This window comes from Sciurus vulgaris, assembly GCF_902686455.1.
Source record: "Sciurus vulgaris genome assembly, chromosome: 17".
NCBI lineage: Eukaryota > Metazoa > Chordata > Mammalia > Rodentia > Sciuridae > Sciurus > Sciurus vulgaris.
This window is the reverse complement of record NC_136478.1, coordinates 74,806,323-74,833,161: the sequence shown is the minus strand read 5'-3', so window position 1 is coordinate 74,833,161 and position 26,839 is coordinate 74,806,323. Positions and strand designations below refer to the sequence as shown.

The 26,839-nt window shown below is 50.8% G+C and overlaps 1 protein-coding gene and 1 pseudogene across 2 annotated transcripts; one reads left to right on the top strand and one right to left on the bottom strand.

Moving 5' to 3' along the window:
- Positions 1-15,273: 15,273 nt before the first annotated feature.
- Positions 15,274-15,747, top strand: LOC306648603 (large ribosomal subunit protein eL36-like; annotated as a pseudogene). The gene has a single exon. The product of its transcript is annotated as a large ribosomal subunit protein eL36-like (transcript).
- Positions 15,748-15,953: 206 nt separating this feature from the next.
- ZNF584 (zinc finger protein 584) lies at positions 15,954-24,139 on the bottom strand. Its single transcript, XM_079117553.1, has 3 exons — positions 23,986-24,139; positions 23,536-23,662; positions 15,954-17,917 (listed from the first exon to the last, which is right to left on the bottom strand). The coding sequence occupies exons 1-3, from the start codon at positions 24,001-24,003 to the stop codon at positions 16,881-16,883; spliced, it is 1,182 nt and encodes a 393-aa protein (XP_078973679.1). The 5' UTR covers positions 24,004-24,139; the 3' UTR covers positions 15,954-16,880.
- Between the last annotated feature and the right edge of the window lie 2,700 nt (positions 24,140-26,839).

Genomic DNA, 26,839 nt, shown 5'->3' with positions numbered 1-26,839 from the left:
GGTGGATACATGAACCCCCATTCATATGTTCACTGCCTTAGTGTTTGGACATATGAACCCCCATTAATGTGTTCACTGACTTTGTGGGTGAACACATGAGTCCCCGTTCATCTGTTCACTGACTTAGTACGTGGACACATGAACCCCCATCCATCTGTTCACTGACTTTGTGGGTGGACACATGAACCCCCATTCATCTGTTCACTACCTGAGTGGATGGACACATAAACACTCATTCATCTGAACACCGACTTAGTGGGTGGACACATCAACTCCCATCTTATGTTCTCTGAATTAATGGGTGGACACATGAACCCCCATCCATCTGTTCACTGCCTTAGTTGGTGGACACATGAATCCCAATAATCTGTTTCCTGCCTTAGTGGGTGGACACACGGACCTCCATTCATCTGTTCATTGACTTAATGCGTGGCCAAATGAACCCCCATTCATCTGTTCACTGCCTTAGTGGATGGACATATGAACCCCCATGCATCTGTTCACTGCCTTGGTGGGTTGACATATGAACCCCAATCATCTGTTCACTAACCTAATGGGTGGACACATGAACCCCTATTCATCTGTTCACTGCTTTAGTGGTGGACACATGGACCACCATTCATTTGTTCACTGACTTAATGGGTGGACACATGAATCCCCATTCGTCTGCTCACTGCCTTAGTGGGTGCACACATGAACCACCATTCGTCTGTTCACTGCCGTAGTGGGTGGACACATGAACCCCCATACATCTGTTCACTGCTTTAGTGGACGGACACATGAATCCCTATTTATCTGTACACGGCCTAAGTGGGTGGACACATGCACCCCCATTCATCTGTTCACTGACTTAATGGGTGGCCACATGTACCCACACTCATCTGTTCATTGACTTAATGGGTGAACACATGAACCCCTATTTTTCTGTTCACTGCCTTAGTGGGTGGACACATGAGCCCCCATTCATCTGTTCACTGCCTTAGTGGGTGGGCATATGAACCCTCATGCATCTGTTCACTGCCTTGGTGGGTGGACACATGAGACCCCATTCATCTGTTCACTGCCTTCGTGGGTGGACATTTAAACCCCCATGCTTCTGTTCACTGCCTTAGTGGGTGGACACATGAAGCCCCATTCAACTGTTCACTGACTTGTGTGTGCACCCATGAACCCCCATTAATCTGTTCACTAACTTAATGGGTGGACACATGAACCCCTATACATCTGTTCACTTACTTATTGGGTGGACACATAAACCCCCATTCATCTGTTCACTGACGTAGTGTGTGGACATATGAACCCCCATTAATCTGTTCACTGACAGAATTGGTGTACACATGAACCTGTATTCATCTGTTCACTGACTAAGTGTTTGGACACATGAATCCCCAATCATCTGATTACTGGCAAAGTGGGTGGACACATGGACCCCATTCATCTGTTCACTGTCTTAGTGGGTGGACACATGAACCCCGATTCATCTGTTCACTGCCTTAGTGGGTGGATACATGAACCCCGATTCATCTGTTCACTGCCTTAGTGGGTGCACACATGAACCCACATTAATCTGTTCACTGACTTAGTGGGTGGACACAGGAACCCCCATTCATCTGTTCACAGCCTTAGTGGGTGGACACATGAATCCCCATTCATCTGTTCACTGACTTAAAGGGTGGACACATGAACCCCTATTCATCTGTTCACTTCCTAGTGGTGAACACATGGACCCCCATTCAGCTGTTCACTGACTTAAAGGGTGGACACATGAACCCCTATTCATATGTTCACTGCCTTAGTGGTGGACAAATGGACCCCTATTCATTGTTCACTTTATTAGTGGGTGAAGACATGAAGCCTCATTCATCTGTTCCCTGATTTAGTGTGTGGACACATGAACCCCCATTCATCTATTTACTGACTTAGTGGGTGGACACATGAACCCCGTTCATCTGTTCAATGAGTTAGTGGGTGGACATATGAACCCCAATTCATCTGTTCACTGCCTTAGTGGGTGGACACATGAACCCCCAAACATCTGTTTACTGCATTAGTGTATGGACGCATGGACCCCCATTCATCTGATCACTGCCTTAGTGGTGGACATATGAACCCACATTCATCTGTTCAATGAATAAAAGGGTGGACACAGGAACCCCCATTTTTCTGTTCAGTGACTTAATTGGTGGACACATGAACCTGCACTTATCTATTCACTGACTTAGTGGTGGACGCATGGACCCCCATTCATCTGTTCACTGTGTTAGTGGGTGAACACAGGATCCCACATTCATGTGTTCACTGACTTAATGGGTGGACACATGATCCCCCATTCATCTGTTCACTGACTTGGGTGGACATATGAACTCCATTCATCTCTTCACTGAATTAATGGGTGGACACATGTACCCCCATTCATCTGTTCACTGACTTAATGGGTGGACACATGAACCCCCATTCATCTGTTCACTACCTTAGTGGGTTGACACATGAACCCCCATTCATCTGTTCATGGACTTTGTGGGGGGACACATGAACCTCATTCATCTGTTCACTGAATTAATCGGTGGACACCTGAACCCCTAATCCTCTGTTCACTGCTTTAGTAGGTGGACACATGAACCCCCATTCTTCCGTTCCCTGACTTAGTGCATGGACACATGAACCCCCATCCATCTGTTCACTGACTTTGTAGGTGGACACATGAACCCCCATTCCTCTGTTCACTGCCTGAGTGGGTGGACACATAAACACCCATTCATCTGTTCAGCGACTTATTGGGTGGACACATCAACCCCCATTCTCCTGTTCTCTGAATTAATGAGTGGACACATGAACCTCCTTTCATCTCTTCACTGCCATAGTGGGTGACACATGAACCCCCATCCATCTTTTCAGTGCCTTAGTGGGTGGACACATGGACCTCCATTTATCTGTTCACTGACTTAATGCGTTGCCAAATGAACCCCCATTCATCTGTTCACTGCCTTATTGGGTGGACACAAAATCAACATTCAAATGTTCACTGATTTTGGTGGACACGTGAATCCCCATTCATCTGTTCACTAAATTAATGGTTGGACATGTGAACCCCCATTCATCTGTTCACTGCCTTATTGGGTGGACACATGAACCCCCGTTGATCTGTTCACTAAATTAGTGCGTTGACACATGAATCCCCATTCATCTGTTCAATGCCTTAGTGGATGGACACATGAACCTTTATTCATCTGTATACTGCCTAAGTGAGTGGACTCATGTACACCCATTCATCTGTTCAGTGACTTAATGGTTGGCCACGTGAACCCTCATTAATCTGTTAACTGACATGGATGGACACATGAACCCCCATTAATCTGTTCATTGCCTTAGTTGGTGGACAAATGAACCCCCATTCATCTCTCACTGCCTTAGTGGGTGGGCACATGAACCCCTATTGTTCTGTTCACTGCTTTAGTGGGTGGACACATGAATCCCCACTCTTGTGTTAACTGACTTAGTGTGTGGACATATGAACCCCCAATATTCTGTTCACTGCCTTAGTGTTTGGACATATGAACCTCCATTAATCTGTTCACTGCCTTAGTGGGTGGAAACATGAATCCTCATTCATCTGTTCACTCCCTTAGTGGTGGACACATGAACCCATATTCATCTGTTCATTGACTTAGTGGGTGGACATGTGAACCCATATTCATGTGTTCACTGATTTAGTGGGTGGACACATGAACCCCATTCATCTGTCACTGGCATAGTGGGTGGACACATGAACCTACATTCATCTGCTCACTGACGTAATGGGTAGACACATGAACCCCCATTCATCTGTTCACTGCCTTAGTGGGTGGACATATGAACCCAAATCATCTGTTTACTGCCTTATAGGGTGGACACATGGACCCCCATTCATGTGTTCACTGACTTAATGCGTGGCCAAATGAACCCCCATTCCTCTGTTCACTGCCTTCGTGGGTGGACACATGAACCCCCATTCTTCTATTCACTGAATTAATGGGTGGACACATGAACCCTCATTCATCTCTTCACTGACTTTGTGTGTGCACAAATGAACCCCCATTCATCTGTTAACTGACATAGTGGGTGGACACATGAACCTCCATTCATCAGTTTACTGCCATAGGGTGTGTACATATGAACCCCCATTCATCAGTTCACTGACTTAATCGGTTGACACATGAACCCCTATTTATCTGTTCACTGCCTTAGTGCAGTGGGTGGACACATAAACCCCCATTCATCTGTTCACTGACTTGGGTGGACACATGAACTCCATTCATCTCTTCACTGAATTAATGGGTGGACACATGAACACCCAATCATCTGTTTACTGCATTAGTGGGTGAACACATGGACCCCATTCCTCTGTTGACTGCCTTAGTGGGTGCACACATGAACGCCCATTCATCTTTTGACTGCCTTAGTTGGTGGACACATGAACCCCCATTCATCTCTTCACTGCCTTAGTGGGTGGACACATGAACCTCGATTCTTCTGTTCATTGACTTAGTTGTTGGACACATGAACCCCCATTCATCTTTTCCCTGCTTTACTGGGTGGACACATGAACCCCTATTCATCAGTTCACTACTTAGTGGGTGGACACATGAACCTCCATTCATCTGTTCACTCACTTGGTGGGTGGACACATGAACCCCCATTCTTCTGTTCACTCACTTAGTGGGTGGACACATGAACGCCACTTAATCTGTTCACTGACGTAATGGGTGGACACATGAACCCCCATTCATGTGTTCACTGACATAATGGGTGGACACATGATCCCCTACTGATCTGTTCACTTACTTAGTGGGTGGACACATGAACCCCCATTCATCTGTTCACTGACGTAGTGTGTGGACATATGAGCCCCCAGTAATCTGATCACTGACTTAATTGGTGGACACATGAACCCCTATTCATTTGTTCACTGATTTAGTGTGTGTACACATGAACCCCCATTCATCTCACTGACTGAATGGGTGGACCTATGAACCCCCGTTCATCTGTTCAATGACATAGTGGGTTGACAAATGACACATGAATCCCCATTCATTGTTTACTGCCTTAGTGGGTGGACACATGAACCCCATTTATCTGTTCATCTACTTAAGAGGTGGACACATGAACCCCCATTGACCTTTTGACTGCTTTAATGGGTGGACACATGAACCCCCATTCATCTGTTCACTGCCTTAGTGGGTGGATACAGGAACCCCCATTCATCTGTTCACTGACGTAGTGTGTGGACATATGAAACCCCGTTCATCTGTTCACTGACTTAATCAGTGAACACATGAATGCCTATTCATCTGTTCACTGCCTTCGTGGGTGGACACTTGAACCCCCATTTATCTGTTCACTGCCATACTGTGTGGACATATGAACCACAATTCATCTATTCACTACCTTAGTGGGTGGACACATGAACCCCTACATATCTGTTTACTGAATTACTGGGTGCCCACATGAACCCCATTCATCTGTTCACTGCCTTAGTCGGTGGACAGATGAACCCCCATTCATCTGTCCATGCCATAGTGGGTGGACATATGAAACTCCATTCATCTGATCACTGACTTAATGGGTGGACACATGAACCCCCATTATTCTTTTCACTGCCTTAGTGGGTGGACACATGAACCTCTATTCATCTGTTCTCTGACTTAGTGGGGGACACATGAACCCCCATTCATCTGTTCACTGAATTAATGGGTTGACACATGAACCCCCATTCTTGACTTCACTGACTTAGTTGGTGGACACATGAACCCCCATTCATGTGTTCACTTACTTAGTGGGTGGACACATGAACCCCCGTTCATCTGTTCACTGAATAAGTGCGTTGATACATGAATCACCATTCATCTGTTCCCTGCCTTAGTGGATGGACACATGAACCCCTGTTCGTCTGTTCACTGACTTATTGGGTGGAAACATGAACCCCTCTTCATCTGTTCACTGATTTACTGTGTGGACACACGAACCCCTATTCATCTGTTCACTGACTTAATGGATGGACACATGAACCCCCATTCATCTGTTCACTGAATTAATGGGTGGATACATGATCCCCCATTCATCTGTTAGCTGACCTGGGTGGACACATGAATTCCCATTGATCTGTTCACTGACTTAATGGGTGGACAAATGAACCCCCATTCATTTGTCCACTGCTTGAATTGGTGGACACATGAAACCCATTCATCTGTTCACTGCCTTAGTGGGTGGACACATGGACCCCCATTCATCTGTTGATTGCTTTAGTGGGTGGACACATGAACCCCTATTCATCTGTTCACTGCCTTATTGGGTGGACCCATGAACCCCCATTCATCTGTTCTCTGAATTAATGTGTGGACACATAAACCACCATTCATCTGTTCACTGCCTTAGTGGGTGGACACATGATCCCCCATCCATGTGTTCACTGCTTTAATGGGTGGACACATGATCCCCTATTCTTCTGTTCAATTCTTTAGTGGGTGGACACATTAACCCCCATTCTTGTGTTCACTAAGATATTGGAGAGACTCATGAACCACCATTCATCTGTTCACTGCATTAGGGTTTGGACATATGAACCCCCATTAATCTGTTCACTAACTTAATGGGTTGACATATGAACCCCCATTCATCTGTTCACTGCCTTAGTGGGTGGACATATGAACCCCTATTCATCTGTTCAATGAATTAGTGGGTGCCCACATGAACCCCCATTCAGCTGTTCACTGTTAATAGGTGGACACAGAAACCCCATTCATCTGTTCACTGCCTTAGTGGGTGGACACATGAACCCTGATTCATCTGTTCTCTGAATTAATATATGGACACATGATCCCCCATCCATCTGTTCACTGCATTAGTGGGTGGACACTTGAACCCCAATCATCTGTTTTCTGCCTTCGTGTGTGGACACACGGACCCCCATTTATCTGTTGACTGACATAGTGTGTGGACATTTGACCCCCATTAATCTATTCACTGACATAATGGGTGGACACATGAACCCCTAGTCATTTGTTCACTGACATAGTGTGTGGTCAAATGAACCCCTATTCATCTATTAACTGACTTAATGGGTGGACACATGAACCCTGTTCATCTGTTCACTGAATTAATGGGTGGACACATGAACCCCTATTCTTCTGTTCACTGCTTTAGTGGTGCACACAGGAACCCCCATTCTTCTGTTCACTAAGATAGTGGGTAGACTCATGAACCCCCATTCATCTGTTCGCTGCTTTAGTCGGTGGACAGATGAACCCCCATTCATCTGTCCCTGCCATAGTGGGTGGACACATGAACCTCCATCGACTGTTCACTGACTTAATGGGTGGACACGTGAACCCCCATTCATCTGTTCACTGCCTTAGTGGGTGGACACATGATCCTCCACCATTCATATGTTCTCTGAATTAATGTGTGGACACATGAACCCCCATTCATCTGTTCACTGCCATAGTGGGGGGACACATGAACCCCTAGTCATTTGTTTACTGACATAGTGTGTGGACACATGAACCCCTATTCATCTGTTCAGTGACTTACTGGGTGGACACATGAACCCCTATTCATCTGTTCAGTGACTTACTGGGTGGACACATGATCCCCCATTCATCTGTTAACTGACCTGGGTGGACACATGAACTTCCATTCTTCTGTTCACTGACTTATTGGGTGGACACATGAACCCCCATTCGTCTGTTCACTGCCTGATTCGGTGGACACATGAATCCCCATTTATCTGTCACTGCCTTTGTGGGTGGACACATGAACCCCCATTCATCTGTTCACTGATTTAATGGGTAGACACATGAACCCCTATTCTTCTGTTCACCGCTTTAGTGGTGGATACAGGAACCCCCATTCTTGTGTTCACTAACATAGTGGGTGTACTCATGAACCCCCATTCATCTGTTCGCTGCCTTAGATGGTGGGGACATGCACCCCTATTCATCTGTTCGCTGCCTTAGTGTTTGGACATATGAACCCCCATTATTCTGTTCACTAACCTAATGGGTGAACACATGAACCACCATCCATCTGTTCACTGCCTTAGTGGGTGGACACACGAACCCCCAACCATCTGTTTACTGCCTTAGAGGGTGGACACATGGACCCCCATTGATCATTGACTGCCTTAGTAGGTGGACACATGGGCCCGCATTCTTCTGTTCACTGCCTTAGTGGGTGGACACATGAACCCCCATTCATCTTTTCACTGCCTTAGTGGGTGGACACATGAACCCCCATTCATCTGTTCACTGCCTTCGTGTGTGGACACATGGACCCCCATTTATCTGTTCACTGACGTAGCGTGTGGACATTTGAACCCCCATTATTCTGTTCACTGACATAATGGGTGGACACAGGAACTCCCAGTCATTTGTTCCGTGACTTAGTGTGTGGACAAATGAACCCCTATTCATCTATTAGCTGACTCAATGGGTGGACACATGAACCCCGTTCATCTGTTCACTGAGTTAGTGGGTGGACACATGAACTCCAATTCATCTGTTCTCTGACTTAGTGCGTGGATACAGGAACCCCATTCTTCTGTTCACTGAATTAATGGGTTGACACATGTACCCCTATTCTTTTGTTCACTGACTTATTGGGTGGACACCTGGACCCCCATTCATCAGTTCACTGACTTAGTGGGTGGACACATTGAAACCCCATTCATCTGTTCACTGCCTTAGTGGGTGGACACATGAACCCCCATTCATCTGTTCACTGCCTTAGTGGGTGGACACATGAAACCCCATTCATCTGTTCTCTGAATTAATGTGTGGACACATGAACCCGCATTCATCTGTTCACTGCCTTAGTGGGTGGACACATGAACCCACATACTTCTGTTTACTGCCTTAGTGGGTGGACACATGAACCCCAATAATCTGTTTACTGCCTTATTGGGTAGACACCTGGACCCCGATTCATGTGTTCACTGACTTAATGTGTGGCCAAATGAACCCCCATTCATCTGTTCCCTGCCTTCGTGGGTGGACACATGAACCCCCATTCATCTGTTCACTGACTTAATGGGTGTACCCATGAACCCCCATTAATCTCTTCACTGACTTAGTCGGTGGACGTATGAACCCCTATTCATCTGTTCACTTACTTTGTGGGTGGACACATGAATCCTCATTCATCTGTTCACTACCTTTGGGTGGACACATAAACCCCCATTCATCTGTCACTGCCTCAGTGGGTGGACACATAAACCCCCATTCATCTGTTCCCTGACTTAGTGGGTGGACACATAAACCCCCATTAATTTGTTCACTGACTTAGTGGGTGGACACATGAACCCCCATTCATCTGTCACTGCCTTAGTGGGTGGACACATGAACCCCCATTCATCTGTTCCCTGACTTAGTGGGTGGACACATAAACCCCCATTCATCTGTTCCCTGACTTAGTGGGTGGACACATAAACCCCCATTCATCTGTTCCCTGACTTAGTGGGTGGACACATGAACCCCCATTCTTCTGTTCACGGACTTAGTGGGTGGACACATGTACCATCTCATAGTCCCCATGGCTCCGAACTCTGGGCACCCTCGAGGTAGTTCTCTGTCCCAGAGCCTCTGGGTAAGCTGACATCCAGGGGTCCCTGGGTAGTGTCTGCTCCCAAGCGTTCATGTGGTGTGTGCAGTGTTTGTCTCTTCGAGGGCTTCTGAATTTGGGACCTGTCTGCTTCCGGTTCCTTGTCATGTAGGCCATCACAGCTTCCTTCCCCAAAGCCTGCAAGCTCAAGCAGCCATGGGCAGTCCCAACAGGACAAAGGGAGTCATTGGTGAGCTCATCACAGATGCTCCACCCTTGCTTCTGCTGTATTTTGTCAGAAGTAAGTCTCTTTGTTCAGCTCATAGTCAAGAAGGTGGGTGAATTCCACCGGGCAGAAATGCCAGACGGCAAGGACCATTAGGAAACCAGGCCTCGTGGCATGTGCCAGTCTCCCCACAGTGCCAGGAAAGGCAGGCTGGTCCACCTCTCCCATGGAGATGGAGTCGTGTTGAGTCTGGACTCTTTGGACGACCCTCAGACTCCCACTCATGGCTTTCAATGTGGGCATCACCCAGGTGCAGTCAAGACCTGAGTCCATGCCTTGCAGAAAAGATTTCCTTTCATACACTTGCAGGTAATTATTCCATCCGACTCACCCAAATCTGGACCTGCCTGCCTCTTGCTGTGTAGCAATGTTTATCACAGGTGGTTTGCTGGTTGAAACTGCCCATTCTAATATGAGAGGGGAAGGGGTTTGTGGGGGACACCAACTTTAAGTCCCTCAGACAACAGAGTGGTTGGAAGAGCTCAGTCCAGGGAAAGACTGGGACTCAGTGAACTGACTCCTATGGTCTGGATAGTGGAGGTTCCTGGTGGGCCCATAGCTGGTCCTGAAGAATGGGGTAGTTTCTTCAAGGACCTCCACAGCGAGAGCTGGGCCCTGCCAGGAGACGTCTCACTTTACTAGCTGTCTCCAGGCCCTGCCCAGGCCTCATGACTCATGGAATCTAGAACCCAGCAGGCAGGTATCACTGACTCAGACCTCCTGGGGCCACTGGTGGCTCTGATGGCCACAGAGACCCTGGTGTGAAGACTGATGAACTAGGGAACGTGACCATCCATTCTGAAGGCTCCTCGAGATCTGTTCCAGCAAGGACCAGGGGGATAGGGTGTGTAGAACTCAGGACCTGCAGACCTGTGTGTCGCCCAGACCTGAAGTCTACATCGCTGTGTGTGGTTCCTAAGGGGCTCACCTCACAGTGCCGCTGCACAGACAGCCACCTGAGGTAGCAGGTAGAGCTTCTGGTCTGCAGAGCAGCTCGTGCGAATGGGGAGGTCACAGCCATGACTTCCAGCATCATACTGTGGTTCTTACCCAGCAGATCTGTTACCTTTTTTGGGGCAGGGGGCAGTACTAGGGATTGAACTCAGGGGCACTTGACCACTAAGCCACATCCCCAGCCCTATTTTGCATTTTATTTAGAGACAGAATCTCACTGAGTTGCTCAGTGCCTCACTGTTGCTGAGGCTGGCTTTGAACTTGTGATCCTCCTGCACTTGTGATCCTTCAGTGGCCTCCAGAGCCACTGAAATATGTTACTTTTTTTTTTTAACCTGTTATTTAGCAGGATTTATTACATCTCTCTTCCAAAAGGGATTTGTGATAGACATTACCCCTAGAACCTAAGTATCACAAATAAAATAGTAATGTGTATACTAGGGAAGATTTTCAACCCTAAACTTCATAAAGAACACTTCCATTCCCACAGCAAAAGCACAGGCAGAGACTGTTCAGGCTCAGCCTGAGACAGGTTCTTCAAAAGGGCTGTGGCTGGAGAAGAGGCCTGAAATGGGAACCCCGTGACATGAAGCCCAGGGACAGCAGTCCAGTCCAGGGCACCACTGCCCCATCTCCTCTGATAACCATGACTCTTCCTCCCATGATTGCTTTCCTAGAGGACCTGCTGCTCCCCTTCTCCTCCTACCCCCACAACAAACAGCTGTGGGGCTTTTGGGATAGTGCTAAGGGCAAAAGATGACCCTCTTTTATTCCCACCTGTACCACTGGAAGAAACGGCAGTAACTAGCGAACTTCTCTGGCTTACTCTCATGATTCACCTTAATAACTACATGGAGGCCAGAGCCTGCGGTAAAAGTTTCAGCAAGAAGATAAAACTGGAACGAGGTTTCAAGTAGTGCCCCCAGCAGCATGAGCAGGACTGGATGAGGAGAGGCGGGCGTCCAGCTCCGCCTGCACGGCTTGTCCACACCATCTCCCCCGCCCAGTGCACTACTCTAGGCAAGGCAGAGGAAGACCGAGGAAGGGCACACAGCCCCTCCGTGACTGCAAGGTCACATGGCAGGCGTGATGAGGGAGGAGCAAGCAAGCTAAACCTGTCCTGAACGGGGTGGGATGTAGCTCACGGTCAGGAGCTTGCCTCGCAGGGGGCTGCCCTGGGCTTGATTCCAGTTAGAAAAACAGACCTGGCAGAGTGACCTCAGTTTTTGATTGCTTGCTGTGAGAAAGGGCCTTATTATCTCACCTGTGCGACGGCAGGTGCGTCTTCACCTTCCTCTGCCCACAGATCCTGCTCGAATGATACAAGCTGCCATTGGTCACCTTCTGACGTCACGTTCACCTGAGTCGGGTGGCTGCCTGCTGGATCTCCTCCGCGGTGTTTCCTCATGTGTGGGGGCGCCTGAGTCAACAATCAAAATCTTGGTCATCAATTTCATAAGCCGAATCATTACCAGACCAATCAGTAATCGTGCTTTTCCATCCTTCTGCTCGTGCCATCTCCTCGTCAGGAAAGAAATCCAGCTCTTCTGGTTCTCCTGGAAGACAGTGGATCTGCGGCCTCCGCAGGTGTGGATTCCTTTAATTTCACTGGGCGATGCCCCTTTTTCACCTCTACCCCAGGTCCTGAGTCCACCTCAGGCAAGTTGGTAGACAGACCTTCAGACACTGTCCGAAGGTGATTTGTTTTGGTGTTTTTCTTTGGGTTCTGTGGACTTCAACTCTTGGAGAATTGGGGCAGACTCCATGTGAGCCAAAGGCTTGGTCCGGCACCAACTCCCGACCATCGGTCAGCTGAGAGAAGTCTGTCTGGGGCACGCTTCTGGACCAGGGCGGAGTGGCCATTTTCTGGTTCTGTCTTTCTCCTCATTTTCTCATCCACAGCTCCTCCTTGTGTGCGGTCCTTCAGGGCCTCTAACATGAGGTCAAGGTTTGTGGCGAGAGCCTGACTGTGCTGTACACTGCCTCGGGGAGAGGGCAGAGGCCTTGCGCCTCCGCGTTCTGGGAAGACACAAGTCAGGTCCAGTTTTTACACCGAATAGTGTTCAATTCTGTAAGCAATGCTTCTTGACAGGGTGCACCGCCCACCTACCGTCCTCTAGGAGGCCATCACCCTGGGTTCACTTCTGTCCGAATGGCTGATGCCTCTGTTCACCGAGTTCTCGGCGATCACAGGATGAGCAAAGTTCCGCGAGGCTGCCTCACCGGGCCTCCGAAGGAGCCTTGGGTATCCCCTCACCCCTCACGCTCACACTCCTTGCTGATCACTTCTCTGTCTCCCCTCCAGCCTCTTTCGTTGACCGCTGGGCTGGCCTCATCCTCAACGGGCACTTTCAACAGGACCGGCTCATTTTGTGCCTGGTTTTCTTTGCTCTCCCTGCTACTCCTCTTTTCAACCTCCTCGTCTCTTTTCTAGTTTGTGGCTTCTTATTTCCCTGGCTGATGACACTGAGGTCCAGTGCTGGAGACACCATCATGCTGGGGACACTGGGGGATGCGCTGGGGAGGCTTTGGAGGCCCGGGGTTCTCGACCTGCGGGCAGGTCCTCCCGAGAGCCCGCCGCCTCCTGGTCTGTTCCTTTTTTTTTTTTTTTTTTTTTTTTTTTTGCGGTACTGGGGATGAACTTGGGGCCTTGTGCTTGCGAGGCAGACACTCTACCAGCTGAGCCAACTCCCCAGCCCCTACGGTCTGTTCCTTTTTAAGGGTGTAGTTAGTATGGGTTTCCCTGATCTCCTGCTTTTGAAAGAGCCAATTATGTGGATTGAACTCAAGGGCACTCGACCATTGAGCCACATCCCCAGCCCCGTTTTGTACTTTATTTAGAGACGGTCTCTCTGAGATGCTTAGCGCCACTGCATTGGGAGGCTGGCTTTGAACTTGTGATCCTCCTGTCTCAGTCTCGCAAGCCACTGGGATTACAGCTGTGCCCCACCACACCAGGGAAATATTTGTATTTTTATGTGAATTTTGATTTTACAAATGTGGGAAACTATTTCCAGAAACGTTTCAATATGAACTCAGTTCACTAAAATCTGTAAGTTGGCTGTATGGGTATACCTCAACTCAGGATGGGACTCTGTCCTGATAAACCCACTGAAACTATATTTCCCATGTGCTGCTTCTCTGTGGGGCCAGCTCAGGCTCCAGCACGTAGCTATAATGCACAGTGTGAGATAAGATGTAAGACGACTCAGGCCTGCGCTCAGAGACAGGCATCTACTGCTTCCTTTCCATATGGTGCCCTTCTCTCTCCCTCTGCAGGGTCCAGCTAATGGTGGAGCACTGGGCTGGGCCTGCTCAGATCTGGCAGAATAACCATACATTGACAGATGTCCCTAAGGCCCAACTGTGTGCCAGTCCCTTGCCTGCTGACTGGAGTAGAATATTCATTCCAATCTGATGTGCAAAACAGATTTAGCATGCACACCAAAGAACAGGGAAATCACAGAAGCTACGGCTCTGAAGAGCCTTAAAGGGAGGTGACGGAGAGCAGTGAACATCACTTCACACTGACGGCTGGGAGGCCTCTCTGAGGAGGGAATCAGGAAGTGACCTGAGCACTCGGGAGCAACGAGACAGGGAGCAAGGCAGGGCTTGAGGTCAGGAACTGGGTCGTACTGGCCCTGCAAGCTGTGGTGAGAGGACACCATGAGATGAGCTCACTGTACCGTAAGTTCAGGCTGGGAGGGCCCACACGGGGTAGGCCGATGTCCTGTGCAGGTGCTGTGCTGTGGGGAGCTTCCTGGGATGGAGAAGGGCAATTCAGATTAGTAAGGCGGGATGGACATGGTCAGCCTTCATGCTGGGAGAACATGAGCTTCATCTGTGGTGTGGAGGAGACCACGCTGGACTCCAAGAGGCTCTGCTGTGGACCACCTTTGGCAGGAGAGGATGACTCATGTGGTGACCACTGCAGGGAGGACGACAGGCAAGACTTCCAGGGCATGTGCATCTCACGCTAAGCCCTGCATGCCGGTAACTGCAGCTACCCCGGGGGCTGGGGGACTGTCATGCTGTTTTGGTCTCTTCAGTTGCTGTAACAGAAGATCTACATCTAGGTACTTTTTAATTTTTTAATGGGCAGGACTATGAATGGAACCTAGGGCCTCATGCATGCTAGGCAAGCACTCTGCCTCTAAGCTGCATCCTCAGCCCTTTTGGAGATATGGTCCCACTAAGGTGCCCTGGCTGGCCTCAAACCTGTGCTCCTCCTGCCTCAGCCTCCTAAATACTGTGCTCAGTACTTTTTAAGGAAGAGGTTGATTTAGCTCCATTCTGAGGGTGAAAGTCCAAGATCAGGTGGCCCCATCTGGCCCCTGGTAAGGGCCTCATGATGGATGGCAGAGGAAATCACATGGTAAGGCAGGAAGCCAGAGACCAGGTGGGCAGTGTGGTGTGGTAGCATGGTATGTGTAGCACATGGTCCTGGATGCTTCCTCTCTCCCCTTCCAACCAAGCAGAGCTACAAACACACAAGTTTGGCTGAACTAACATTTTATTTACCTTTTGGGGAAACAGTTTCCAAATTTTTTTAAATCAAAAGGTCCCAGAGATTGCCAAGCTGCAGCCATGGCTTTGTGCTACCCCATGGCCGTGGACCTCAACAAGGGCCACAAGATGACAAGAACATGGCAAGCCGAGAACAGCCGCCACTGCGGGCGGCTCACCAAGCACATCAAGTTCGTGTGGGACATGATCAGGGAGGTGTGTGGCTTTGCCCCTATGAGCGTCATGCCATGGAGCTGCTCAAGGTCTCCAAGGACAAACGGGCTCTAAAGTCCATCCAGACGAGGGTCAGGCACATCCGTGCCAAGAGGAAGCAAGGGGAACTGAGCAACATCCTGGCCACCATGAGGAAGGCAGCTGCCAGAAGGACTGAGCCCGTTTCCTCAATGAACCATCCCAGAGAGTCATGACAGGAAAAAAAAAAAGCCCAGGATCTAGAAGACCTGGATCCATATGTTGATCCTACCTCGGCTCTTCCTGAGCCCTGGAGGGAAACCCTGCCACCAGGCAGCAAAAGCTGCACCATGACAAGGCCACATGTCTGGAGAGATCGGAGCACTAGCCGCAGCTCAGAAGCCATCTCCCGGGAGCACAGGACCTTCCTTCTCAGTCCTGGGACAACTGCCCAAGGAGGCTGAGAATCAAAACCCTGACAGCGTTCCTGGCTATGGAACACAGGACTGAAATTCCTGGGCGCTCTGGAACCCTCCTCCCAGGAAACATGGCTGCTGAAGCCCTGTGGGCGTGCCGTGTACTTGAGCCCACTCAAATCACTTTACCCTTGTTTTTATTTTCTTTTTGAGGTGCTGGGGATCGAACCCAGGGCCTCGTGCTTTCGAGACAAGCACTCTACCAACTGAGCTGTATGCCCGGCTCCTGACTTTACTACTTCTGTGCTCACTCGATCTACCCAACAGACCCCTGTCAGTGTCCTCTGGAACTTACCTGCCTCTTCTAGATTTGAGAGATCTGACTTCCGAGCTGATTCTGGAAATGGCTTCTTCTGAACAAAGCTGGAGGATGTGGACCAATGCCTAGGAATAAGAGGCCTTTTGCTGTCCTAGACACACTGAGGCCCGCACACCAGACACTTCCTTCTTCAGGCTGAGCTGGACAGACTGTAAGTCTTTTCCTGGAGGACTTGGGAAACTGGCGATGATAACCATGTCAACAGCCCGGGAGAGGTCAGAGCGTGCAACGTAGTCCGAGAGCTTCCCACGCACCTGGTATGCATGGGCCATCTTCCCAGGGTACTGTTGGGATGATGGCTTCCTTCAGTCAGCACACTCATAAAGGTCATTTTTTTTTTCCCCATACTAGGGTTTGAACCCGGAGCATATAACTGCTGAGCCGCATCCCACGCCCTTTCATATTTTTTATTTTGAGACAGCGTCTTGCTAAGTTGCTGAGGCTGGCCTTGAACTTGTGATCCTCCTGTTTCATCCTCCCTGGTTGCTGGGATTACAGGTGCGCACACCACATGCAGCATAAAGGCCATCTTGATCTCCTTTCTGGAATCAATCTTCTTGTGCTGGGTAAGGCCCTAGTGACTGAAGGCTTTCCCACATGCCCTGACTTCCGAAGGCCTTTTTCCAGCATGGATTTTCTCATGCTGCAGGAGGGTAGAACTGTGTTTGAAGGCTCTTCCACACTGTGTGCATTCATAGGAGCGCTCTTCTGTGTGGAACTGCTGGTGCCGGTTGCGGTAGGACCTGGTGGTGAAGGCCTTCCCACACAGGCTGCACTCATAGGGCCGCTCGCCAGTGTGAACTTTCCAGTGCTGATACAGGCCAGACCGGGTCACATACGTCTTCCCACACTGCTTGCACTCAAAAGGCCTTTCTCCAGTGTGAACTCGCTGGTGAAGAATGAAGCTGCTGTTGTATTTGAAGAACTTCCCACATTCCCTGCACTCATAGGGCCTTTCTCCAACGTGAACTTTCTGGTGCCGGATGAGGGTGGAGAGAACGCTGAAGGCCTTCCCACATCTGCTGCATCTGTGCGGCCTCTCTCCAGTGTGAGTCCTCTGGTGCAGAGCAAGTGCGTCTTTGCGGCTGAACGTTCTACCACATTCGCTGCATTTGAAAGGTTTTATGCCTGTGTGAACCTTCTGGTGCTTCCTCAGTTTAGAAGGGTAACGGAAGGCCTTCCCACACTCATCACACACGTGGGATGTTTCTCCAGTGTGAGCTTTTCGGTGATTAGTATGAGCTGATTTCTCCTCAAAGGCAGCTCTGCCTGTTGGGTACCTGAAAGGCTTCTCTTCAGAGTGAGTTATCAGGTGGTCAAGGAGAGCAAAGGCCTTCAGGAAGCTTCTCCCGCAGCTGCTGCACTTGAAGGGTTTCTGAGTGGCGCGGACGCCCTGCTGCTGTCCACAGCTGGAGCTGGGTGGGAAGACTGACCTGTGTATAGTGCTCCTGCACAGCCTCCCAGGGGAGGCCTGCTGCTGGGGGAGGCCTGTGATGGCTGCACCATCCTTCACAACCTTTCCACGCACAGAAGGCTTCTCTGACCGGTGAGCTCTGCAGCTCTTCGCTTGCTTGGGAGGGGCTTCCTCGTCCTTCACTCTACACAGACAACCTGAAATCAGGAAAGCCAATTGCTGGAGCTGGGCTGAGGGAGGAGGTGCCGCCATCACCAGTGCATGTCACACATGCCCAGGAGGGACTCCAGAGAACGCTGTGAGGTCGCTGGGAAAGGCCTAGAGGAGGGCAGGATGGACCAGCAGAACTGGCTCTACTGACCGCAGAATCAGGAAGACCTGGGTGGAGGTGAGGACAGAAAATGGTGCAGTGCAGGGAGGAGAGCTGGGGTCACCACGACACCGTCTCCAAAGGTTGTCAGCAGGAGCTTGGATGCTGGTGACAGCTGAGCATTGTGAAGGGGCAGGTGTCTGTCCCAGCAAAACTGACCACAAAACAGCAGCTGGCAGGAGGACATACCCCATTTAACCAGATCAATTTCAAGCAATGAAATAGAAGCCATCAAAAGCCAACCAACCAAGAAAAGCCCAGGACCAGACGGATTCTCAGCCGAGTTCTACAAGACCTTCAAAGAAGAACTCATTCCAATACTTCTCAAAGTATTCCAGGAAATAGAAAAGGAGGGTACCCTACCGAACTCATTCTATGAAGCTAATATCACCCTCATACCCAAACCAGGAAAAGACACATCAAGGAAAGAAAATGTTAGACCAATATCCTTGATGAATATAGATGCAAAGATCCTTAACAAAAACCTGGCAAATTGCATACAAAAACATATTAAGAAGATAGAGCACCACGATTAAGTGGGTTTCATCCTGGGAATGCAAGGTTGGTTCAACATCCAGAAATCAATAAATGTAAGACTTAACCTTAAAAATCATATGATTATTTCAATTGATGCAGAGAAAGCATTTGACAAAATACAACACCCCTTCATGCTCAAAACACTAGAAAAAATAGGGATAGTAGGAACATACCTCAACATTGTAAAGGCTATTTATGCTAAGCCCATGGCCAACATCATTCTTAATGGAGAAAAACTGAAACCATTCCCTTTAAAAACAGGAACAAGACAGGGATGCCCTCTTTCACCACTTCTATTCAGCATCATCCTTGAAATACTAGCCAGAGCAATTAGACAGACCAAAGAAATTAAAGGGATACGAATAGGAAAAGAGGAACTCAAACTGTCACTATTTGCTGATGACATGAATCTATATTTAGAGGATCCATAAAACTCCACCACAAAACTTCTAGACCTCATAAATGAATTCAGGAATTTATAGCAGGATATATAATCAACACGCATAAATATAAAGCCTTTTATTCATAAGCGATAAAACATCTGAAAGGGAAATGAGCAAAACACTCCATTCACAATAGTCTCAAAACAAAACAAAACAAAAAAATTGGGAATCGGTCTAACCAAAGAGGTGAAAGATCTCTACAATGAAAACTATAGAACATTAAAGAAAGAAATTGAAGAAGACCTTAGAAGATGGAAAGATCTCCCATGTTCTTAGATAGGCAGAATTAATATTATCAAAATGGCCATACTCCCAAAGGCACTATACAGATTTAATGCAATTCCAATTAAAATCCCAATGACATTTCTCATAGTAATAGAAAAGGCAATCATGAAATTCAACTGGAAGAACAAAAGACCCAGAATAGCCAAAGCAATCCTGGGCAGGAAGAGTGATGCAGGAAGTATCACAATACCAGACCTTAAACTCCATTATAGAGCAATAGAAACAAAAACTACATGGTATTGGCACCAAAATAGACAGGTAGACCAATGGTACAGGATGGAAGACACAGAGACATACCCACATAAGTACAGTAATCTCATACTAGACAAAGGTGCCAAAAACTTACAATGGAGAAAAGATAGCCTCTTCAACAAATGGTGCTGGGGAAACTGGAAATCCATATGCAGTAAAATTAAATTAAAACCCTATCTCTCACCCTGTACAAAACTTAACTCAAAATGGATTGAGGATCTAGGAATTAGGCCTGAGACCCTGCACCAAATAGGAAAAAAAGTAGGCCCGAATCTCCATCACGTTGGCTTAGGACCAGACTTCCTTAACAAGACCCCCATAGCGCAAGAAATAAAAGCAAGAATCAATAAATGGGATAGATTCAAACTAAAAATGTTTTTCTCAGCACAGGAAACAATAAATAATGTGAAAAGAGAGCCTACAGAGTGGGAGAAAATCTTTTCCACACACACTTCAGACAGAGCACTCATCTCCAAAGTTTATAAAGAACTTAATAAACTTTACACCTAAAATACAAAGAACCCAATCAATAAATGGGCTAAGGAACTGGGCGGACACTTCACAGAAGATATACAGGTGATCAACAAATATATGAAAAAGTGCTCATCATCCCTAGTAATTAGAGAAATGCAAATTAAAACCACCCTAAGATTTCATCTAACTCCAATTAGAATGGCTGTTATCAAGAATATAAGCAATAATAAGTGTTGGCGTGGATGTGGGGAAAAAGGCACACTCATACATTGCTGGTGGAGTTGCAAACTGACTGGTGCAGCCACTCTGGAAAGCAGTGTGGAGATTCCTCAGAAAACTTGGAATGGAACCACCATTTGACCCAGCTATCTCACTCCTTGGTTTATACCCAAAGGTATAAAATCAGCAAACTACAGTGATGCAGCGACATCAATGTTCATAGCAGCTCAATTCACAATAGCTAGATTGTGGAACCAACCTAGATGCCCCTCAATTGATGAATGGAAAAAAAATTGTGGTATATATACACAATGAATATTACTCAGCCATAAAGAAGAATAAAATGATGGCATTTCCTGGTAAATGGATGAAGTTGGAAAATATCATGCTAAGTGAAATAGGCCAAGCCCAAAAAACCAAAGGCTGAATGTTTTCTCTGATAAGTGCATGACGATAAATAACCAGGGGGTGTGGCAGGGGGAAGAGAAGAGTGAAGGAACTTCGGATGGCGTAGAGGAAAACGGGGTGGGAGGGGTGGGGGAGGAAAGACAGTAGAATGAGACAGACAGTATTGCCCTATGTAGATGTGTGATTACACGAATGGTGTGAATCTGCATCGTGTACAACCATAGAAATGAAAAGTTGCACCCCATTTGTGTACAATGAATCAAATGCAGTCTATAAAAATAAAAAAATTAATAAAAAAACAGCAGCAGGTGTTCAAGAACTACTTAACAGCATATACATATCTCAAGTCACATGCAGAGAGGTCACTAATGGACAGCTTTGCGCAGGTGAAGTTATCTAAAGCCTGAGAGTCATGGTAGGAGAAGGCCAGGCTGCACAGTTCCAGAAGGGAGAAGGAAGGGGGAATAAGGTTCAGGTGCCCAGCAGGCCACGAGTCCACCAACGAAACCAGGCATCCCCAGCTGCACTCACCAAAACCAGGACCCCTTTCAGCCTCTGCCGTGCTAACTGAAGGCGTGTCCACCCTTCTGGGCACCGAGGGATCCATATTACCACAGCTGTATAAACACATGGGATTCTGAAGGTGCAAGTCCTGGAGGTAGCAGGAAGAAGCCAGTCTAAGCCATGGCTGATCCATCCTCCTACCCACTACATGCCACAGAAGCCAAGTTGTCATGGCAACAGGAAGGAAATGTCGGTATTACAGACATAAGAACCACAGGGCACAGTGGTGCATGTCTAGAATCGCAGAGACTCGTGAGGCTGAGGTAGGAGGACTGCAAGTTCTAGGCCAGCCTCAGCAACTTAGCAAGACCCTGTCCCAAAATTTAAAAAAATTCAAAAAATGAGGCTAGGGGTGTGGCTCAATGGTGAAGTGCCCCTGGGTTCAATTCCTGGTACCATCAGCATCATCAGCATCAATAATAATAATAAATAAATAATCAAAGATCTCAAACAATAACATGACTCAACAGCTCAAAGAACAAAAAGAAAAAAGCAACTAAGCCCAAAGCTTACAGAAGCGAAATAATGAAGATCGGAACAGAAATAAACAAAATAGAGATTAGAAACAAAACTGACAAAGCCAAAATTTAGTTGTATAAAAAGATCAACAAATGACAAACTTGTACGCAGACCTACCGAGAGAACTTAATCTGCTACAAATAGAATTGTTTCATGCGCCAAACCTAAGGCTAGATTCACCCCAAAAGAGGTGGCAGATGAGTTCATGCAAGGGAATATCTCAAACTGTCCCCAGACTGGGTTGGTTGGGAATTCAAAGAATCACTAACTCAGGGTGATCAGTCCAAAGTATTCATCAGGGAACTTAACCTACAGAAGTATACACTGGGTGGAGAGCAGAGAGTGAGTGTGTGCAGCTTGTAGGAGGGCTTAGAAATCTGGCCAAGGGCCAGGCCTTGTCTCTTTCAGTGATTTGGGAAACACCTTACACACCTTTACCAGTTAAGCTTGTGCTCAAACCTGCTAAGCAAAACCCGCAGCTGGCTGGGCCGCAGAATGGTCAAGGTTCTCTGGGTTTACTGTCAGGACACCAAAAGAAAGCAGAGGGACAGGACCCTACAGGAATGAAAAGGGGGACATCATTAACAACCTTACAAAAATAAAATGGCTTGAAATACTAGGGCTGGGACTGTAGCTTAGTGGTGGAGTGCTTGCCTAGCACATGTGAGGCATTGGGTTTGATCCTCAGCACCACATAAAAATACATAAATAAAATAAAGGCATTGCATCCATCTACAACTAAAAAAATTTCAAAAAGAAATAAACAACTATATGCCAACAAATTAGATAACTTAGATGAAATGGACAGATTCCAAAATAGACACAAACTATCCAAAATGACTGAAGAACAGAAAATACAAAAACTTGTAACAACAAGATTTTGTGGTTTAAAAAATAAATTTTGTCAATACACATAAAAGGTCAGATCTAGAGGGTTTCAAAGGTGAATACTAGCACTATTGAATAAGAGTACCAGTAATTCATAAGCTCTTCCAGAAAATAGAAAAGGAGGGAACATTTCCACCTCCTTCACTGAGGATGAAATTACCCTGTGATTTCTGGGTTGTTGGTGCATGCCCATAATCCCAGCAGCTCAGCAGGCTGAGGCAGGAGGGCGGAAAGTTTGAGGCCAGCCTCAGTAACTCAGCAAAGCCCTAGGCAACTCAGTGAGACCCTATCTCAAAAAAAAAAAAAAAAAAAAAAAAATGGGCTGGGGATGTGGGTCGGGGGTTGAATGCTCCCGAGGCCAGTCCCCAGTAACCCCCAAAAGTCAAGTTCTGTACACTGAAAATTTAAGATGTTGAAAAAAACTAAAAAACTATATAAATGGGAAGACACCCCATATTCACTGACCTAGAAGACTTATGATGGCAATATTCCCCAGAACGATCTGATTCAAATTCATGCTCCAGCCTGGTCCAGGGAGGGCCCTGTCCTCAGCAGTAAAAGGGCCAGAGAGCCAGAGCTGTGTGGGATTTGGGGCTCAAACAGCGAAACAGTTGACACCCCAAACCCTGCTCCACCAGGCCCTGCAGGACGGGTGTTCGCAGGCTGCCAACACGGCTGCTCAGGGAGAGGAGGTAGAGAAAGGGCAAACAGCCCAGGCTCTGCACCCACAACACCTAAATCAGGGTCAGGGTGAGGGGTGCTGGGAAGAAAGCAGCCGGGTGGTCCGGCCGTGGTACGCACGGAACTCCAGGGGGAAAGGGCAGAGGGGTCCGTGCTGGGGGCGGGGCAGACTTACCCAGGGAGGTGATGAGTGCGAAGTTCTCCAGCATCACGTCGCGGTACAGGCTTCTCTGGGTCACATCAAGGAGACCCCACTCCTCCCAGGAGAAATGCACAGCCACGTCCTCAAACACCACCAGGTCCTACAATGATGGGTTCACTGAGCCTCGCGGGCGACAGTGGCGGCCGACGGACACACCCGGGCGCTGCCCGGTACCTCGGATCACTCCCGACGCGCCCGCCTCTTCCGCGCCGCACACATACCTAACCCTCCCCTCTGCCGAGGCCCCTCCGAGGACGCGGGCCCGGGTCGCGGATGCTCTGGGCACCGCATCCTAACCCACCGCTGCCACCGCTGGCCTCGCACCGGCCTCTGCACAGCAGCCACGGGCCCGTCCTGCCCGCACTGGGGCCCTCGCCGCCCGCCGCCGTCTGCGTCCGCCCGCAAACCTGTCCCTGCGCTCACCTGCGCCCCGTCGGCCATGGGAACCAGTGCACCCAGCGGAGGCCTCCCTTTACCTGCCCACCAAAGGCCCGCCTCCCGCGCCCGCGCACCAGCGCGCCGACCCGCGGGGTCCGGGCGGTCACTCGCGGCGCTCGGACCCGCTCGCCCGGGCAGAGCCAGTTCGGTCCGCCATGCCGGAAGTCCCGCCCCGCCCACGTCACTCGGCGCCCCAAGCGCGGCGCTCGGGCGTTGCCAAGGCGACAGAGGAGGCGCGGCCAGGTGCGGAGGGGCGCGCGAACTACATTTCCCACAAGCCACCGCGCCGCGCGCCCGGAGCGACGGGCCGCTGACGGCCAGGAGTGGGAGCCCGGGCGGCGCGTCCCGCGCGGCGGGCGTGTCCCGGAGGCTCCGCGCCTCGGAAGCCCGGGCGGGCAGGCGCTAGGGTCGGGGAATCTCCGCCTTCGTGCCTGACGCGGCGAGCGCACCCCCGAACCGGGTCCCGGGTCCTGGAGGCCGCGCCGCGGGCCGCGGCCGGGTCGCCCCCTCAGCGTAGCGTCCGCTGTTGGGAACCGGAGCCCGAGGCCCCGAGCGCCCTGTAGCCCGGTGGCGGCGCGCGCGGAGCCGGGGCCAGCCTCGGGCCTGGGCAGCCAGCGCCGCGGAAGGTGGTGGCCGGGGGCGAGGAGGGTGCCGCCCGCGCTCGCCCCGGGTCGGGAGGCTGCGGCCTCGCCACTTGCAGGCATCGGAAGGCACCGGGCTTGTCGGAGCGGGCGGCTCCCGGCGCCGCCGCTGACGTGGAAGGGCCACCTCCAGGAGCCGCGCACTCCCGCCCCAGCGGGGTCCCTCTACTTCTCTGCTGCCGCCCCTCTGCCCGCGCATTCTGCCCTGGGGCCCTGGGTGGTCAAGAGGGGGCAGAGGCCATCTTCTCAGCAGGTCGGGTCAGCTCATCCCGAGCGCAAACCTCAGGCACGGCTGTCCGCGTGGTCAGCGCTGGGCCACTGCTGCTCCCCGGGACCGTCCCTCTGTGAGGTTCAGTTCCTTAGCGTGCAGCTTATTCTCACCTCGCCTCCGCCGGGCTGGGTGGCCTCCGCCGGGCGGGATTCCTAGACTGTCATCCCCGAGGTCTGGCCGCTTCCTCATTCCACGGCCGTTCCCGACGATGGGAACGCGGTCAGCCTGGCCGACGGCCCGGAGACCTCTCCACGGCCGTTCCCGACGATGGGAACGCGGTCAGCCTGGCCGACGGCCCGGAGACCTCTCCACCGCCGTTCCTGAGGATGGGAACGCGGTCAGCCTGGCCGACGGCCCTGAGACCTCTCCACCGCCGTTCCCGACGATGGGAACGCGGTCAGCCTGGCCGTCGGCCCTGAGACCTCTCCACTGCCGTTCCCGACGATGGGAACGCGGTCAGCCTGGCCGACGGCCCGGAGACCTCTCCACCGCCGTTCCTGAGGATGGGAACGCGGTCAGCCTGGCCGACGGCCCTGAGACCTCTCCACCGCCGTTCCTGAGGATGGGAACGCGGTCAGCCTGGCCGTCGGCCCTGAGACCTCTCCACTGCCGTTCCCGACGATGGGAACGCGGTCAGCCTGGCCGACGGCCCGGAGACCTCTCCACCGCCGTTCCTGAGGATGGGAACGCGGTCAGCCTGGCCGACGGCCCGGAGACCTCTCCACGGCCGTTCCCGAGGATGGGAACGCGGTCAGCCTGGCCGACGGCCCGGAGACCTCTCCACCGCCGTTCCCGAGGATGGGAACGCGGTCAGCCTGGCCGACGGCCCGGAGACCTCTCCACCGCCGTTCCCGACGATGGGAACGCGGTCAGCCTGGCCGACGGCCCGGAGACCTCTCCACCGCCGTTCCCGACGATGGGAACGCGGTCAGCCTGGCCGACGGCCCGGAGACCTCTTCCACGGCCGTTCCTGAGGATGGGGGGAACGCGGTCAGCCTGGCCCGACGGCCCGGAGAACCTCTCCACGGCCGTTCCCGAGGATGGGAACGCGGTCAGCCTGGCCGACGGCCCTGAGACCTCTCCACCGCCGTTCCCGAGGATGGGAACGCGGTCAGCCTGGCCGTCGGCCCTGAGACCTCTCCACCGCCGTTCCCGAGGATGGGAACGCGGTCAGCCTGGCCGACGGCCCGGAGACCTCTCCACCGCCGTTCCCGAGGATGGGAACGCGGTCAGCCTGGCCGACGGGCCGGAGACCTCTCCACGGCCGTTCCCGAGGATGGGAACGCGGTCAGCCTGGCCGACGGGCCGGAGACCTCTCCACGGCCGTTCCCGACGATGGGAACGCAACGCGGTCAGCCTGGCCCACGGCCCGGAGACCTCTCCACCGCCGTTCCTGACGATGGGAACGCGGTCAGCCTGGCCGACGGCCCTGAGACCTCTCCACCGCCGTTCCCGACGATGGGAACGCGGTCAGCCTGGCCGACGGCCCGGAGACCTCTCCACCGCCGTTCCCGACGATGGGAACGCGGTCAGCCTGGCCGACGGCCCGGAGACCTCTCCACGGCCGTTCCTGAGGATGGGAACGCGGTCAGCCTGGCCGACGGCCCGGAGACCTCTCCACCGCCGTTCCCGACGATGGGAACGCGGTCAGCCTGGCCGACGGCCCTGAGACCTCTCCACCGCCGTTCCCGAGGATGGGAACGCGGTCAGCCTGGCCGTCGGCCCTGAGACCTCTCCACTGCCGTTCCCGACGATGGGAACGCGGTCAGCCTGGCCGACGGCCCGGAGACCTCTCCACCGCCGTTCCCGAGGATGGGAACGCGGTCAGCCTGGCCGACGGCCCGGAGACCTCTCCACCGCCGTTCCCGACGATGGGAACGCGGTCAGCCTGGCCGACGGCCCGGAGACCTCTCCACCGCCGTTCCCG